The 19,417-nt window shown below is 40.8% G+C and overlaps 1 protein-coding gene across 1 annotated transcript; it reads right to left on the reverse strand.

Moving 5' to 3' along the window:
* Window positions 1–144: 144 nt before the first annotated feature.
* On the reverse strand, window positions 145–17,378 carry nr1d4b (nuclear receptor subfamily 1, group D, member 4b). The gene is made up of 8 exons (XM_062986574.1): window positions 17,094–17,378; window positions 9,754–10,059; window positions 9,527–9,615; window positions 9,286–9,430; window positions 3,706–4,100; window positions 3,443–3,628; window positions 2,767–2,977; window positions 145–1,844 (listed from the first exon to the last, which is right to left on the reverse strand). The coding sequence occupies exons 1-8, from the start codon at window positions 17,107–17,109 to the stop codon at window positions 1,648–1,650; spliced, it is 1,545 nt and encodes a 514-aa protein (XP_062842644.1). The 5' UTR covers window positions 17,110–17,378; the 3' UTR covers window positions 145–1,647.
* Window positions 17,379–19,417: the final 2,039 nt, after the last annotated feature.

Here is a 19,417-nt window from a genome sequence, read left to right on the forward strand (position 1 = left end):
AATGAAATATTTGCAGAAATGTGAGGGGTGTACTCACTTTTGTGATACACTGTATATGTTCCATATTTTGGCGTGTGGTGTTCTGAGTGATGTAAAAGCTTCTGTATAAGGCAGGTTAAAAAAAACAAATAATTAACAAACTAGTGAAAGAAAAACAATAAATGATTTTAATTTTCTGATACAAATAAATTTTCCTTTTTCACTGATTTTATACAAACAAATGAGAATATTTATTATATATTTATTGCATTCAGACTCGTACACGATGATATAAAGGCTCGATATAAGAACACAAACAGGCAACGGCGTGAGATTGAATAATAATAAAGCGTCACGACATTCACATCATTCCTATAATCACACCACATTCCCCAAACATCATCAGGCTTCATAAACATAACAGATCTGAGCCGCTGATAAAACTAAATAAACCAGAAAATAAGAGAAAGAAAATGATATCAAAATGATGAGCTGCTCGGCACTCGGGCGCTTACACAGACATGATGGGCTGTGTCTGAGGGTGGGAGGGTCGGAGAAAGGCGCTGCACAGAGACAGTGAATAACGGACAGCAGTGCCTGACTTGTTTTGTCTGTGTGAACCGAGCTCGTGATGGGGAAACGAAGCGGTCGGAGGGGACGTGTGTTAAGTACGGATCATGGTCAAGGTCTGCAGCAGTGCAGGGGAATTAGATATGACTAAATTAAGGCAACAAACAGTAGAAAATAAGTGATATGAACAGAACACTCACATCTTGCATTTTGTTTTTGCTATTAAAAGTCCAGACATTTTAAAGAGGTGCAGCATTTTCCCTTTAAACCATTACTGATCAAAATAAAAACACCAGGGGAATTTAGACCAGGACCAGCGACACAACTGTTAATGTGTTTAGCTGGAGTGTAGCAGCGTAAGCTAGTAGGTGTATCATTCAGCATCAGTCTAGGGATTGGGTTCGGTTCTTCCTGTGTATAGCGTCTCTCTGAGGTAGTTAAGCGGCTCACCAGAGCAGCCAGGCTTCCGCCGTGGGATATTCGGCTAGCGTTAGCTTTCAAACAGGTTTTTATTTTAAGAGATGCTAACTAGCTGATCTAGTCCACTTCCTATATTCTGCTTGGATTGTAAATTTAAAGGCTTGTGGATGGGTCCAGGCTAAACCCACACAGACATTCAAATGAATCCTGCTGTTTTTATTTATATTTGTTGCATTTTTACCTGGTAATGCACATGAAGTGAGATTCTGCACCCGGGCTCAGTTGGACCCATTAAACACGAATTTAAAATAACGTCCTGAGCTGCTGCTCGCTAGATTTTGGACAGAAAAAACACGACACCGTTCATGTGCAATGAAATATTTAGCTCTGCCTGACCTGCAGTAACACACTTCCACCAGAGGGGTCGCTAAAAGCTCAAACGAATTCAAACACACATAAACCACATGTACTTAATGTAGATGCTAAAATACAAGTATTAATATTTAAAATAACTCTTAATTATAATTTCTATAATAATAATGTAAACAATAACAGAATTATAGGCAATAATCATGACATTAATTAAGAGCGCGTGATTAAACGTGCTAATATTAAACATATTTTCCCTTTGTTAAGGCAGCAGTGTAGCTTAGCTCTCACTCGTGTTAAATCTTTCATTCACGAGTCGATACGGAAGGCCGAGAGCTTCTCCGAGTGCAACCGGTTTAACGTTCGCAGGTCTGGAAGACGTAGCAGCAACCTGGCGAAAATCTCTACATCGTTCGGACGTCTCTGTGTCAGGAGGGAGCGCAGAGAGTTGATCAGATCCTCCTGTAGCTTCTCCACAGCCACCACGTTGGAAATACCCGTACGGTCTGTAAAATCATACAGGAAATAACAATGAATACATTAGAACGTTACATGTTTTTGGATGATTTGATTGTTTTTTATTACAGAGACGAACGACACCGTGGCTAAAAGCCTCTAACAAAAAAAGGGGGCAGTCGAAAATAAAAGCCCTGGTCAAAACAACAGAAACAACTAACAAATAAAAAACAAAAAAAAGGATAAACAGGAAAGACAAGGAACCCTCAAAACAAGCCGGCCCCGGACGGCAAAAAGCGACCGGCGCTCCGAGCCCTCCACGCAACATGGCTTTAGATGTAGGGTCTGATGAGGGGTCCACTTTGGGTCAGCTCGCTCCTTTGCCATGCTGGGTTTGTTCCCAGAAAGAGCTGGAATCCCACGCCAGCAAAATTCCAGACTGAGCCGAGTCCAACGTTAGTGTGGTGAGTCTGTGAGGGAGAACCATGATAGATAGAAACACATCCACCTGGAGCAAATTAAAGCTCAACCAGGTGACAAGAGGTGACTCTCAGGTAAGAGGAACCGACACGTCAGTCATATGCGCCTCCGTGCTCTCTCTGCTGGCCATAAGTGGCAATGCAGAAGGAGCGAGACTCTGGAACCGGGCTCAGCCGAACTCATTACAAATGAAGTTAAAAATAACGTACTATTGTTAAATAAATAAGATACTGTGCATAAAAAAAATAAAATATAGTGTCGATGTATACAAAAATACAGGAGGATATATAGCTGTGTCTGTTTATTTGTGGGAGAAAGAAAAAAATAAAAATAAATAGAAAAAAAAAATCCTCAACAATTTTCTCCAAAAATAGAACTAGAACATAAAAAAACAGTTTTCGTTTGCTATCTGTAATATACAATTTAATTAACTAGCTCTGATGTACACTATAAGCTCAAATATACACGCTATAATAAACGCTGCGCATGTACCTGAAGACAGCAGCACCACGGCCATGAACAGCGCCATCTCGTCCTGCTCCAGTCCCAGCGTGGTGAGTTTCTCACTGAACTCGAACATGCCGTCCAGTAAGGTGCCCATACCGAGCGCCCGTAACGATGCCAGCGGGTACGTCTGCCCGCTGAGAAACGTCACCATCCGCTGCCTGGCATCGAAGAGCGAACAAAAACGCACCAATAAAACCTGCAAAACGTTCAAAACAATAAAGAATAAACAAACAGTTACATCATTTTCTTATTGTTATTAAATAAAATCTAATAGCAAAACGTATTATCATCAAATACAGGAAATGATATGCTTTCAACTTGGGAGCAATAGTTTAGGGAAGGTCCTTTACTGTTCCAGCATGAGCGAGCTCTATAAACATGTGAAGAAAAAAACTCAGGAACAGGAACGTCAACTGAGGCTTTCTTTCTCAACCAAACAGGCACAAATCCCCACAGAAATATTTTAAACTCAAGGTGCCTCCCAGTGTGAGTTCTGGTTACCTGAAAGGTTCCGGATTTGAGCAGGCGGATCTTTGGAATGAACTGGAACATTAAATGAGACTTTCTAGACTGACTTTTCAGCCCAGCTGATATTTCTGGACCGAATGGGCACAAATCCCCACAGAAATGGCACTGGAGCGCCCCCTACTGTTCTAGTTACCTGGAAGGTTCCGGATTTGAGCAGGCGGATCTGGTCGTGCTGGTGGAGGGAACTGAACCCCGGGACGCTGCGTGAGAACTCCACCACGTCTCTGACGGCCGGACTGAAGCTCCGCGAGAAGTCCTCCCACATCTCCTGAGTGGAGCGCTCAGAGGGGGACACGGGGCCCGAATTCAGGGGACACGCCTTCGAGACAGACACCGGGATGAGGTGTTAATAAATAACATTTAATTCAGACTGAGGACGACATGAAGAACACTCACCAGAAATTTTCCACGGGTGCTCCGGGAGTAGGGCGTCGCCGCTGTGATGTCACTCTCAGATGAAGTTCCCGTAGCATCGTCAAGTTCTGAGATGTTTTTGGGATCAGCAGGTACGAATCCGCCCTGGTGGGGGCAGCTCAGAGCTGAAGGGGGGTAAACGCGGGGAGCGGTTTGGGGAACGACAGGAAGTGCGCTGGTGGACTCGGCGCTGTTTTCCCATTTCTGTTCCTCGTTTAAAAAACCGGCTTCCGATTGGCCATCTGGAGAACTGAACGTGGTCTTGGTGGGCGGGGCTTCGGCGGGTGTGGTCGAGTCCATCTTGGCGGCCGCGCTGCTCCGCATTTCATCCAGCAGTCGCTGCTTCTCACGTTTGGGGATCCGCCCGAAACGTACGGCTGGTAAACAGAAGGAAACGAGCAAAAGTAACTTTGTATTAAATATTATAAACATAACTAAGATTTCTGTTTATATAGAATTTCAAGTTATTTATGTCTCATCTGGTTAGAATTTGGTTAACTGTGCTGCCTCCTGCTGGTCGGTGGACTCATGGCAGGTCAGCATGTGAAGTTTTTCCTTACTCTTTATCAGCCACTAGAGGTCAATAGTGTGAAGGCCTCAGAGAAGTGAGGGGTGGGTGTGAGAACACTGCACATCCTGTCTCTGATGCGTGGCTAAGCTTGTTTGATGTATAGTTATCCTTCTTTAATGTATAGTTAAGTTTCTTTAATGTGTAGTGAAGCTGCTCTGATGTATAGTTAAGCTTCTTTGATGTATAGTTAAGCTTCTTTAATGTAAAGTTAAACATCTTTGATGTATAGTTAAGCTTCTTTAATGTGTCCCCAGATTAACAACATACATTGTTACATCCAAGATGGCGGCTGGCAAGTGTGGCATGTTTGGAATGTTGTTAACTCTTTTAATTTATGTGTTGTTTTTAGAGTTTTTTTGTGGAAAGTTGCACGGACGACGAATGGAACTTTTAGAAATTAATTTGGACCATCAGGAAATGTGTAGAGATAAGCATTTTGGTCATGGAAAGAGCGTATTCCTGGATACGTTTGTTTACCCGTCTTTGTTTCCGGCCAAGCGTCAGCTCAAGTGTACTCGCAATCATCAAAGTAATAGAATGAATTACCTGATTATTTCAATATGTTTGTTAATATCAGGGGATATACATCAATGTCCAGGACCAGGAGGGTTATCTTGGCGAGGACTGAAGGCGAAGGAGAATGCGAAAGTATGTGCGCGTCGCGATGGAAGTGGTATTGCACATATGCCGGTACATATGGAAACACCGACTGCTCGAATGGGAAGCCGGAACACTCAGCCAGGTTTCGAGCGTATTGTGCGGCAAGAAAACCACAGCGTGGACTCGTTTTTTTCATCAAGGGGTCTGCATATACTTCATCTTAACATCAGAAGCCTTCGACCTAAGATTGATGAGATTCGACTTCTGTGTAGAAGCAATAGAGTTGCTCTGCTGTGTATTTCAGAATCTTGGCTGGACAGTTCTATTAGAGACGCAGAAATAGAGATTGAGAATTATGTTATTGTGCGTAGAGATCGGAATCGTAAAGGTGGAGGAGTATGTGTCTATATAAGGGCAGATTTAAATTTTAAACAAAGGGAAGACCTAAATCATGATGAAATCGAAGCTGTATGGTTAGATATCTTGTTACCAATGTGTAAGCCTATCTTGATTGGAACATGCTACAGACCTCCAGATCAGAGTAATTTTTATGATTTATTAGAAGAGGTATGTGGTAGATGTGAATACATGGTTAAAACAGAAGTGATTATGGTTGGTGATTTTAATACTGATGTTTGGAATGCTGATATTACTTCATTTAAGGCCTTGATGAATTTTTGTCGTATGTTCGGTTTTTATCAATTAATTAATGAACCAACACGAGTCTGTTTGTCTACACAGACTGTAATTGATCTTGTTCTAGTGTCCGATAAGTCTAAGATAGTCAAAAGTGGTGTTATACATTATGGGATGAGTGATCATTGTGGTGTTTTTTGTACAAGAAAGATTAAGAAAAATGTGCTTAATTGTCATAATACTATAAATATTAGGTCTTTAAAACGGTACAGTAAGGATGTGTTTTTAGAAGGTTTAAGTCAAATGAATTGGTCAGAGGTTTTAAAATGTAATAATGTGGATCAAGCAGTGTTAGTTTTTAAAAGTATGTTTTTAAAGGTAGTAGATAAATTAGCTCCAGTAAGACACATTAGAGTAAAGCAAAGAAGCGCACCTTGGATGAATAGTGAAATTTTGGAAGAAATTAGGAAGAGAAATAGATTGTATTCAATTTTCATAAGAAATAAGGATGATGAGAGCTGGACAGAATTTAAAAAACAAAGGAATACGGTAAACAGATTAATAGAAAAAAATAAAAAGACTTATTTCAAAGAAAAGATATTTGAATATAGGAAGGATTCTAGTAAGTTATGGAAGTCGCTTAAGCAGCTTGGTTATAGTAATCGATTGACAACTAAAAGTAGTAGTTTTAGTTTGGAATCTGAAAACAGGGTTATGTCAGATAAGAGAGAGGTGGCAGAAAGGCTAAATAGTTTTTTTACCTCAGTTTCTAGTAGACTAGTGGATAAGTTGCCCAGTCAGAATGGTCAGTATGGGGAGAGTTATGTTCACAACTATTATAAACGACAAGGGGTTGTGATGGATAGTTTTTCTTTTAATTATGTGTCAGAGGAAGCAGTATGTAAAAAACTTATGAATTTAAACTGTTCTAAAGCAACGGGTCTTGATAATATCCCAGCTAGATTTTTAAGAGATGCTGCAGAGGTTATTTCCCCATGCATCACACATATCATTAATTTATCAATTCAATATGGGTACTTTCCAGTACAGTTTAAAGATGCAAGGGTGATTCCTTTTCACAAGAAAGGTAGTAAATTAAATGAAGAAAATTATAGGCCAATATCTATTCTAAGTACTTTATCAAAGATAATCGAAAAGATTATCTTTGAACAAATAAATGATTATTTGACTGGCCAAAATCTTATTTATGAATTTCAATCTGGTTTTAGGAAGTCTCATTCCACTGATACGTGTTTACTTTATTTAACTGATTTTATTAGAAGCGAGATAGATAAAGGGAATTTATGCGGCATGGTAATGTTGGACCTACAGAAGGCTTTTGATACTGTTGACCATGAGATTTTATTGACAAAGATAAAAGCTATTGGTTTTAAGGATATTGCTGTAAAATGGGTTGCTTCATATTTAAAAGGACGTAAACAGCAGGTGGAAATAGGAGGTGTTTTATCCTTACCCAGATTTATTGATTGTGGGGTTCCCCAAGGAAGTGTATTGGGTCCACTCTTTTTCCTTTTGTATATCAACGATTTAGAGTCGATATGTTCATGTAAACTTCTTTTGTACGCAGATGATTCAGCACTTTTATTTTCTGACAAAGATAAAAGTATTATAGAACGTACATTAAGTGATGAATTATTAAAGGTTAGTAGGTGGTTGTCCGAGAATAGGTTGTCTCTTCATTTGGAAAAATCAGAATCAATTTTATTTGGAACGAGAGTAAAATTAAACAAGATCTCAGTTTTTAATGTGGTTGTGGGGGACATTGTGTTAAAAACCAGGGACTCAGTTACATATTTAGGATGTATTTTAGATAGATATATATCAGGTAGGGGTCAGGCAGATAAGATTTTAACTAAGATTAATCAAAGAATTAGGTTTCTTGCAAGAATTTCAAAGTTTTTAGATAGAAAAACTATGATTACCTTGTCAGGGGCTTTGGTTCAGCCTTTTTTTGATTATGCCTGTTGTTCATGGTATAATGGCATTGCAAAACAGATTAAAACTAGGCTTCAAACATCTCAAAATAAATTAGTTAGGGTTATTTTAAACCTCCCCATGAGAACCCATTTGGAAATGAATCATTTTCAAATGATTGGGTGGTTAAAAGTTCAGGATAGGGTTGCTCTGATAGAATTGGGTAACGCGTACAAGATTATACATGGAACTGTTCCACAGTATTTTAAAAATTATTTTATTCAGGTGAGGGATGTTCATGGTTATTTTACAAGAAGATCATCCACAGATTTAGTACTGCCATGCTGTAAAAGTAAAGTGGGTAGGGATTCTTTCAGGTTTATAGCAGTATCGTTGTGGAATCGTTTGCCAGGGCCTTTTAAAATATGCGACAGTTTGCAAGGGTTTAGACAGGCTGTTAAGGAATGGTTGTATGAAAAGGGAACGTTTGCTAATTAAAAGTTTTAATAATGTTTATGAATTAAATTGAATATATTGTGTTATGTTATAATGATTATATTACGATGTCATGCTTGCTATGCTGCTGATTGTTGGACCTGATTATGTATAGGGACCACAATGGAAATAAGTCTATGGACTTTTTGTGTTATCCCTGACTGTTTCAGTTTTTTATAGGAGGTATTGTATCTATTTATAAAATATGAAATGGTTCAATAAAATCAAATCAAAATCAAATCAAATGTATAGTTAAGTTTCTTTGATGTGTAGTTAAACTTCTTTGATGTATAGTTAAGTTTCTTTAATGTGTAGTGAAGCTGCTCTGATGTATAGTTAAGCTTCTTTGATGTATAGTTAAGCTTCTTTAATGTAAAGTTAAACATCTTTGATGTATAGTTAAGCTTCTTTAATGTATAGTTAAGTTTCTTTGATGTGTAGTTAAACTTCTTTGATGTATAGTTAAGCTTCTTTAATGTGTAGTGAAGCTGCTCTGATGTATAGTTAAGCTTCTTTGATGTGTAGTTAAGCTTCTTTAATGTAAAGTTAAACATCTTTGATGTATAGTTAAGCTTCTTTAATGTATAGTTAAGTTTCTTTGATGTGTAGTTAAACTTCTTTGATGTATAGTTAAGCTTCTTTAATGTGTAGTGAAGCTGCTCTGATGTATAGTTAAGCTTCTTTAATGTATAGTTAAGTTTCTTTGATGTGTAGTGAAGCTTCTTTGATGTAAAGTTAAACATCTTTGATGTATAGTTAAGCTTCTTTAATGTGTAGTGAAGCTGCTCTGATGTATAGTTAAGCTTCTTTAATGTATAGTTAAGTTTCTTTGATGTGTAGTGAAGCTTCTTTGATGTAAAGTTAAACATCTTTGATGTATAGTTAAGCTTCTTTAATGTGTAGTGAAGCTGCTCTGATGTATAGTTAAACTTCTTTGATGTATAGTTAAGTTTCTTTGATGTATAGTTAAGCTTCTTTAATGTATAGTTAAGTTTCTTTGATGTGTAGTGAAGCTTCTTTGATGTAAAGTTAGACATCTTTGATGTATAGTTAAGCTTCTTTAATGTGTAGTGAAGCTGCTCTGATGTATAGTTAGGCTACTTTGATGTTTACTTAGGCATCTCTGATGTATAGTTAATCTTCTTTAATGCATATCTCAGCTTTTTTAATGTATAATTAAGCTACTTTAATGTGTAGTTAAACTTCTCTGAGCGCTCTGTACCTGATGTACCTGATGTACAGGTACAGTTGTATTATCAGATCTTTACGTTTAACGTTGTTGTTAACAGTGTTGTATACGGTGTTGTGAACATAAAGACTCGTACCGTCCCTGGACATGCCGACTGAGAGACACTTTTTGAAGCGACAGTGCTGACAGCGGTTCCTGTTCATCCTCACGATCACACAGTTCTGGTTCTTGGTGCAGATCTTATAGCTGATGTTCTGCTGGATGCTGCGTCTGAAGAACCCCTGCGGACCAGAAGAAACGGGAAAAGCGTGTGACGTCGGTGTTGGAGAGGCGGTTCAGTGTTTGAGAGACATTTCTGTGTTTGGATTCGGTGTTACCTTGCATCCTTCACACGCGTGAACTCCATAATGAAACCCTGACGCCACGTCACCACACACTTTACACAGCAGCATCATACCGGCGTATTCTGCTCACACACACACACACACACACACACACACACACACACACACCACAAAATAATGAGGTGCAGGCCACTAAACTTGACAAACCTTGTGCACAGGGGCCCAAACTGTTGCCCAAAAGTCGTTTCCTTTAAACCTACTTGTGAAAGGGCCGCATGGTTTTTTGGCCGGCGTGACCGAGGGCGGGTACGTACTCCGCCCAGATGAGGACACATGCGCGCTGCTGACTTCCTGAACCTGGAAGGTGAGTGTGGGTGGTGCAGGGGTGCAGGATCCAGGGTTCGAATCTCTCCGTGCGCTCCTGTGATGGACGGACGAGAGGTCGGAGGAGGAAACATCCTCGGGTGAGGACGGACGGGAGTGAGGCGAAGGACTGAGAGTCTGGTATCCACTGGAGGGGCTGTCTGGACTGGAACTGGTACAGGCGAACAGGATCACTCCAGGTCCTGCATGAACCAGAGACAAAAAAACAGATCATTCATTCATTCATTCAGCACTTTAGTCTGGTCAGGGTCCTGGCAGGTCCAGAGCTTTATCACGAATATAGGAATATGTTATGGCCAAGACATTAAGAGCATCACACACTCATTCACTCATTCATGTACTCACTCATTCACTCACACACTTATTTACACATACACTAACACATTCACTTATTCAAACACTCAATCACTTATTCACACATTCATACAGTCACACACTCATTCTTACATTTATTTACTTAATCACACACTCATTCACTCACACATTCATACACTTATTTACATATTCACTAACACACTCACTCATTCCTACATATACTCACACACATATTCATCAGTTCATCCACTCATTCATTTAACCTTCCACCCTAAAGCTAAAAAAAGCTGAAAATGAGTAAAAATATACAAAACAGAATAAAATATAATAAAAAATAAAGGGAATGAATGTGATGTATAAACAGGACATTTAACCCCCCCCCCGTTGTTTCTCTCAGGAGAAAACAGGATCTGCTCCCTGACTGTTTTTCACTCTGGAATGTTCTTCCGTTCCTAGAAAGCAGTCGGGCGTGGCCTTCACAGAAGCTCTGCGTCAGGGATTTGATTACGGCCCTCTCGTTCACCCCGCCGTGCCCCTCCCCGCCCGGTACTGAACAACGCCTCACGTGTACCCAGCTCTAAATCTGTACCACATGACCTGCGCCTCACGTGGGCCTCTTCCCAAATCACACACAGATCTGCTTCCTTTTAAAGAGCTCTTACAGGCATGCGTGGAGTCCACTGAGTGATGTCATAGCGCCCCACGCAGGGGGTAGAGCTGTCTGTCTGGGGTGTCACCGAACATTCCAGGAAAGGTCACACGGTCACACACACACTCCGAATAGCCTGCAGACGACTTTCATATTTATTTATTTATTTATTTATTTTGTATTTATGGTCTGTTTGTTTGGTGCACGGATCAGAACCCAGTAATACAGATACCATGGAAGAGCCCATTAATGTCCACTGTTTCAGAGCGGGGTGTCCAATGAACTCGTTTATGCTGAACGGGGGGCGCTCGAGTGGTGAGCTGAAGTACGCCAGCCCACCACTGCCGAGATCTGGGGATCGAGTCCTTGACTCGACTCATGACTCGCAAAAAATGACTCGTAAACAACTAAAGTCAGCAACATTAGTTACATGTGACAATTTTATATATATATATATATATATATGTGTGATCCGACATCATTCTGATCGTGTCATTTTCTGCTCTCTAATAATAATAATAATAATAATAATAATAATAATAATAATAATAATAATAATAATAATAATAATAATAATAATAATAATATCGCTCCGGCCGTCTTAACCCACAACACACACAATGTGTAAATGTTCCAGCTTCCGGCGTAGTGATGAAGCGTCGCTCCCTACTTAAAATGGTGGGATACCCTACATAGTGCACTTCACAGGAACAGATAATGTGAATGGAACGCTCCTACAGAATCGGCGCTAATGGTCGTAAGAGCGCTTTCTGAACCAATCAGAGCTTCTGATTGTAATTGTTAGTAAGAAATGCTGTTATTTGCATTTATTCAGTTTGCGTCACACGTGGTAATGAAACGCTCGATCGGCTTTCTAACGACTTCCTGTTTTACTTCACAACCGGGAAAAGTTTGGAGGTTTTTAATTATAAGCACATTTACAAAATAACGGATTCTGTTCCTAATGGGACGCACGCTTATAAATGTAATAGCATCTGGAAGAACAGAAGCTCAGGTAAGCAGCGGTTATGATTGTTTCTGCTGTGTTTGGGATTTTTGCCGCTGTGCCGTAATTTGGAATGAAAAGAAAATGTCAGTTGAAGCTTTTAACTGGTACCTAGGAAAGTAAAGGCACGAAGTAAAACGGCTAAATACACTCGCTAATCTGTTGTTGTTTTTATCTGAACGTACAGATTATTTCTTTATTTCTACTCCACATTTACAATATACGTTTTGTGTTTATTAGATTGACTCGGACTCTAGTCTAAAGACTTGTGACTTGACTCGGACTCGTATTTTGTGACTTGTGAACATCTCTGCAGCATGCTGCACACGGCAGGATTTATTATTTACACTTTTAACATAAGTTTACATCCATAAAGAAAATCAGCATAAACGCTACAGTGACGTTTATTAAGGACGGGTGTTTCCTGGTCCCTGTGAAGATATCGTGCTGAATGTTTCTGCCTGGCGGAGCTGCCACGCCCGATTCACTCATCACTGTCAGTGCTGGATTATCATCACGGCTTAACCGAGCTCGCTAACAAAAACAAAAGCACGTCATCTTTGTTCAGACGTCCAAAATAATAATAATGAATAATAAAACAAGAAAAATGAGCTGAATGAGTTTCGTTTGAGCTGAACAGCATTCAGCAGAGACGCTCTTATACAGTAATGACTCAATGACACAGTACAAATGAGTGAGGGTTAGGGGCCTCGCTCAGGGGCCCAACAGTGGCAACTTTGGCAGTGGTGGGGCTTGAACCAGCGCCCATTCGATTACTAGTCCAGTACCTTAGCCACTGCCCTATAATGAGTGGCCTGTCCTGATTTGTTTCCATGGTTACACTGTCTTTATTGGCATATACATATATACTCTCTTAGCAACTGAGGGTTAAGGGCCTCGCTCAGGGGCCCGACAGCGGTAACTTCGGCAGTGGTGGGGCTTGAACCGACAACCTGTATTAACCTAAACAGATCCCTCTGTGTGATCTGTTTAGCTGGAACAACAGCCGCCACTCTTCTGAGAAGCTTCTCACAAGAATCTGGAGTACGTCTGTGGGAATCTGTGCCCAAGAAAGCTTCAGCCTGTTGAGTGGGGCTGAGCTCAGGGCTCTGTGCAGGACTCTGGAACAGGAAGGGCCTTCCCTAAACTGTTGCTGCACAGTCAGAAGCACAGCATTTCCTTTATATGACTGATTTATTACAGCTGTTACAAACTGATGACTGAAATACATGAAGTGAATAATTAAGGTGTGTCCCAATACTTTCGGCATCCCCGACTCCTGGTTTTGGACCAGCACTGCTGTAACCTCTCCCCCTGTGCCGATTAATCTTTAACCCAGCAGTTCCTCGAAGTTCAGTTCAGGTGTGCTGTACATTTCCATCAATGATTAAACTCGGTTCAAGGTCGTCCGGGTGTGCCACGCCCGTCAGCGTACAGTAGGTACGGACCGCGCCGACTCCACCTGTCAATGATTCTACAGCGCCGCAGATAAACAAGCCGCATAAACATGGAAACCGGCTGTGTTCCAATAACTCTCTGACCTACTGACCGGCGCCTGGATCACAGCCAGGGTGAAGAGCGGGGCAGCGCCAGTGTGGAAAGCCAACATGGTCAAGACCGCTGGAAAACGTCTTAGTGCATTTATTCTGTCTCGTAAGAAGTTCTATCATGCTGGTGACTTCTCTGTGACCATATAATTAGGGCAATTTTGACCATGCCCATTGGGCAGAGCCTCAGGCATTTTTAATAGAAAGATCTACAACATTCTTTAAAGCAGATTCGAGACTTTAACAACTCAGGTCTGTAATTAGAAGCTGCTGGAGCACAATTTCCACCGTCCACAGTCAAGCAGGCTTTACATCAGCACGGGGTTAGAAGCTGCCATGAGTTTCGTGGGTTATTCGAGTTATTTGGGTGCAGCAAGCAGAAGGAGGTCTGAAGGAGAAAAGCGCACATGCTGTGAAGCACGGTGGTGGTAGTCTTACCCTCAAAATGTAAAGGATTTCAGAAAGATGAAATCTCAACCCTGCCGTAAATATGTGGACGGGGTGTGTTGTGCTGAATCTCTGAATCGAGAGTCGAATCGTGGCTCTGCCATGCAGCCACAGTCGGGCCCTTGAGCAAGGCCCCTAACTTTCTCGGCTCCAGGGCCCCCGTACAATGGCTGACCCTGCACTCTGACCCCAGCTTCCAAACAAGCTTGGAATTGTGAAAAAAGTGTTCTGTTCTAATCTATTCTGTTCATTTCTGTTCTGTTCTAATCTATTCTGTTATTTTCTTTTCTGTTCTGTTCTGTTATTTTCTGTTCTGTTCTGTTCTAATCTATTCTGTTATTTTCTTTTCTGTTCTGTTCTGTTATTTTCTGTTCTGTTCTGTTCTAATCTATTCTGTTCATTTCTGTTCTGTTCTGTTCTGTTATTTTCTGTTCTGTTCTGTTCTGTTCTGTTCTAATCTATTCTGTTCATTTCTGTTCTGTTCTGTTCTGTTATTTTCTGTTCTGTTCTGTTCTGTTCATTTCTGTTCTGTTCTGTTCTGTTATTTTCTGTTCTGTTCTGTTCTGTTATTTTCTGTTCTGTTCTGTTCTAATCTATTCTGTTATTTTCTTTTCTGTTCTGTTCTGTTCTGTTCTGTTCTAATCTATTCTGTTATTTTCTGTTCTTTTCTTTTCTGTTCTGTTCTGGTCTTTTCTGTTCTGTTCTGTTCTGTTCTGTTCTGTTCTGTTCTATTCTGTTCTCTTTGCTCTGATCATTTTGATTACACAATATGGCCCAAAGTATGTGGACAGCTGATCAAGACCTGGTTGGAGATCATTTTCTAAAACCATGAGCATCAATATGAATCCCTGTTCCCACCTTCAGCTTTAACAGCCTCAAGATTTTGTAGTGTGGCTGTGGACATTTGTGTCCATTGTGGTCAGGGTTAGGGTGGATTTTGAAGTCGTTCAGTGAGGTTGAGGTCAGGACTCAACTATAATCTGGACTCTGTTAGCGATGTGTCCACATATTTTTGGCAGAACACCAGGCTGTGTGTGTGTGGGTGGTGCCGAGCAGAAGCAGATCTCTGAACCTCAGAGCTGCAGAATGTGTTTCCAGGCGGCTCTGATCCTGCTGCTCGCCACACTTCATCTGCATTAATAATAGCAGCAGGGGTGGGACGGGGGGCGGGACGGGGGGCGGGACGGGGGGCGAGACGGGGGGTGGCCCTGAAAGCACTCCGGGCACGTGGCGCCCCCGTCTCCTCCACGTGAGGGGGTGAGAAGATCAGAAGATCCTCTCGCAGTGCTGCTACCATGAGAAATCCTCCGCCGATATAAACACTCGGTCGTGGAGAAAGATCTGCTCACACTCTGATGTTCACCCAGAGATCCATGAGTGAACAGAACTGAAATGTGTTACGCTACATGGTCAAAAGTATGTGGACACCCCCACTGAACCTCAATTCCCACAGAGATTAGATCAATCATGCCCAAGCTGAAGGAGCCTCCTAAAGTTCTCAGGAACAAAATGATGAACAAACCCTTAAAAATAAAAAGCTGGAACCATCATGGGACCACAAATCGTCCCCGGACAGGAGCAGCACACAATCCGAGAATACTGAACCTACAGTGAAGTACGGTGGTGGGAGCATCATCATACGAAGCGACTTTACTACAAAGAACACTGAAGCATCACGCATCAATCAAACAAACAATTCAATAGAGTGAAAGTATCTGGACACGTTAAAGAAGAACCTGAATCTGATCGAGTCCAGACATAAAGGAAAAGAACTCGAGACTCCAGACCACAGACCTTCTGACCATGAGACCATCAGAAGGAACCATGTATATTCTGGGAATAGAAGACTTTGAGGAACCAGTGAGGAACCAGTGAGGAACCAGTGAGGAACCAGTGAGGAACCGAAGGTCCAAATCTCAAAGCTTTAACTGTCAATGATGACATGGTTCCAACATTGAAGTATTAATCTTCATGTGTGGTGTTTGAATACTTCTGCTCTCATCTAGAGTTTGTTTTTAATAAAATATTTTATATTTATGACTAAAGTAAATATTTGAACTGACAGAAGTTCAGCTGTGGTTTCTCCTCCCTGTCAGCAGGTCAGTAGGTCAGAAATAAATGTCTATATTAGGAACTAATCAGAGTTCCGGGTGGGCAGCGGTACCTGGAGATGTTCTTCATGACCTCCACAGCATAAATTCGGACCTTCTGAGCCAATCGAAACCAGAGCGCCCATGCTGGTGGTCTGTCGATTTGTCCTACCTTACCAAAATGTCCTACCATAGTGCAGATTTATAAATATAGTAAATATTTGTATGTTTAGTGATTTATTCTTATTACAACTAGACTACCGGCAGCACATCTTGATAGATCTGTATCTTTTTATAGCACCAAATTATAGACGAGTTGAAACTCGGTAGGACATCTCGATGGGTCGAATAAATCGGCAGAACACCGGCGCATTTGTACCTGAGCACTGACCCACACTAACACACTAAATGGACAAAACTATCGGGACGCTCGATCTATTTACTGAATTTACGCGTTTCAGCCAGAACAGCTGCTTACAGGTGTAATAAATCAACCGATTCAAATATGCAGCAGTTTAGGGAAGGCCCTGTGGACACAACAAGCTCTGTAAAGACCTAAAGTCCTGACCTCAGGTCTAAAGAACATCTCTGGAACGAACTGGAGCTTTCATATCAGTGACCAGCCTTGCAAAACCATTCATTCTTTCGATTAAATGGGCACAAATTCCCACAGAGGCTTACATTTTGGCATTTAGTGGATGCTTTTATCCAAAGTGATGTACAGTACTGTGACAGTGTACTGTCTAAGCAATTGAGGGTTAAGGGCCTTGCTCAAGGGCCAACAGTGGCAACCTGGCCGTGGTGGGACTTGAACCAGCCTACAACATACATACAACATTCAAATTCTTGTGTCAATGTAACTATAAATAGTGAATTATTTTCTTATATATTACTATTCTATACATGTTCACCTATACTACACACCAAATATTCTATAGAATAAACTCATATACCGTAATCACGGTGCTGCTGCTTCCTCTGATGTGTGTTAAATATATCACTAGCTATAAATATCGCGATCACGATTCTCTGACAGTGCAGTAAGTGGATCGAGCTCTGACCCAAATTCCAAACGCATATAAATACGGAGCGAAAAAAAACCCCCAAACCCCGGCGTGATTCCGATTCCTCTCGGCTCGACGAAGCAGAAACGTGGACTCACCTGGACCGGAATCCATGGCCGCGCATCCAGTTCGGGGGCAGAATTCAATCTGGACGCGGGTTCCATCAGGTGCGCGGAACGTGGACGCGCATCCGCGGTGCCGCGGATTAACGCAGAAAACACCCGACACGCGAATCCCGACCCCCGTTATTTGGTATATCGTGCCCCGTTGCCCTCGGTATGGGGGGTGTGGTGGACGGTAGCGAATGAGGCTTTTTCCTAGAAGTCGGTTTACTGGAAAGATGGCAGCGGCGCGCGTCTCGTGCACGCGCAAATGATATGTATTTGTATGGTATATGCGTATTGGGGCAAATGGGTTTACGCACGCGAACGCGCTCACATATATACACACACACACACACACGCAAGCACACACACATCTAGGCACACGCACGTACGTGCGTATGTGTGTGTGCGTGTGTGTGTGTGCGCGCAAACGCGCTCACGTTTCCACTGGCACCGCTACATGTGAGCGCTGCCCTACTGACACACATTTCATGCAAAATAAACGGCAACCAGACCCGCCCAGCAACCAATCACAGTGGCCTAGTCTCCCTAGCCACGCCCACATTAGCTCCTTGGACTCGTGTTCTAAATAGCACCCTGATTCCCTACTCCCTATCCCCTACACCCTTCAGATTGCACCCTTGATCCCGTTTAATCTACATCTGCATCTTTCGGGCACAAACTGTTGTCTTATATCGCATGAAATAATTAATAGTATTAATTAATTAAAAATGTTAATTACAGGAGCAATAACAGCGTCTAAAGTAAAGCACGATTGAGGGTAAATTGAATGGTTTTGGACGCAGCACATGAAAGGTCTCCCTTTAGTGGCTCATAAGTGTATAAGAGCTTTATTTATTCAGTCATTAATTCTGTAATGTATTCTGTTATTTAACTTGTAAATTAACTCTAGATTCATTCGTTAGTTCATATTTTTATTTATTAATTTATTCAGATATTCATTCAGGAATTTATTTATTTATAAATTCATTCATTCATTCTTAAATGCATTCATTAATTTACTCATAAAATCACTTATTTATTCAGTCACTCATTCATTAATTTACTCCTGAACCCACTTATTCAGTCATTTAAACTTTTTTATAATTCTATTAATTCATATATTCATTAATTCATTTATCAATGTATTAACTAATTTAGTCATTCATTCATGAATGCATGTATTTATAAATTCATTAATTCTTTCTTAAATTCATTCATTAATTCTTTCATAAATTCATTATTCATTATTTTATGAACTCATTCAGTCACTTATTCATTTCTTAATTCATTAATTTATTTGCCTATAAACTAATTTATTAATTCAGTCATTCTGTCACTCATTGTCATTCATCAACTTTTTTATTTTTATAAATCTAATCATTCATATATTCATTCATATAAAAAAATCATCCACAAATTCAGTCTCTTTAATCACCACTTTATTATTATTATTATATAATTTTTTTTTATTATTTTCACATTGAATAAAAAAAATACTCACAGCTCAGAAATACAGATTTTCAGATCATGTGATCACAGCTTAACCTTACATTTATACCCAGTGGGTATGTGGGCATGAAACTGGCACGCAGAAACACTACACACCAACATAATGTGGGCATTTGACCATGAGCGGACTGGGCATCACTTTCATGTATTTTTTTTTTTGAAGACTTAATTAAGATTTAATAGAACTGAGTTTATACACCTGTTAGCAGTGGGCGTGGCTAAAACATAAAGTATATAAAGTAACAGCAGAAAAACTAAACAAAAACGATAAAACACACTAATATAACCGAATAAATAACAAAATATAAATGTGTATGCTTGTAAATCTGGTCATTTTCACACTAATCCCACCTGTACTGTCTTAATTTGGTCATACTCAATTCCCTGGCGACCTCTGCTGGCTGCACGACACCCTGACAGGCTGCTCATTCTTCCACCACTCGAGCAGAAGCAAGAAAAGCAGCCGGTTCCCCACACGATCCTCCCTTCCTCAGGCATGGTGAGCCACCTAGAGTACAAAAATGGCTCTGGTGTACAAATCTTTTCCACAGAGGCTCTTCGTGTCTGCGGGGTTTTAAATCCCGCTTTATCAGGTGGTCCTGGTCTCTGAACATCCAATTCAACTCGAGTTCCTGAAGGAAGCCTGTGCAGACACAGGACGAGGAATGAACCCAGGTCCTTAGGAACCATGCTGTTTCACACATTTACATTTTCTGCATTTAGTAGACGCTCTTATCCAGAGCGACTTACAGAAGTGCTTCTATAGTGAACATTTCATTTCACACCACCCACACACCCCAAACATT

Source organism: Trichomycterus rosablanca, chromosome 24 (genome assembly GCF_030014385.1).
Source record: "Trichomycterus rosablanca isolate fTriRos1 chromosome 24, fTriRos1.hap1, whole genome shotgun sequence".
NCBI classification, from domain to species: Eukaryota; Metazoa; Chordata; class Actinopteri; order Siluriformes; family Trichomycteridae; genus Trichomycterus; species Trichomycterus rosablanca.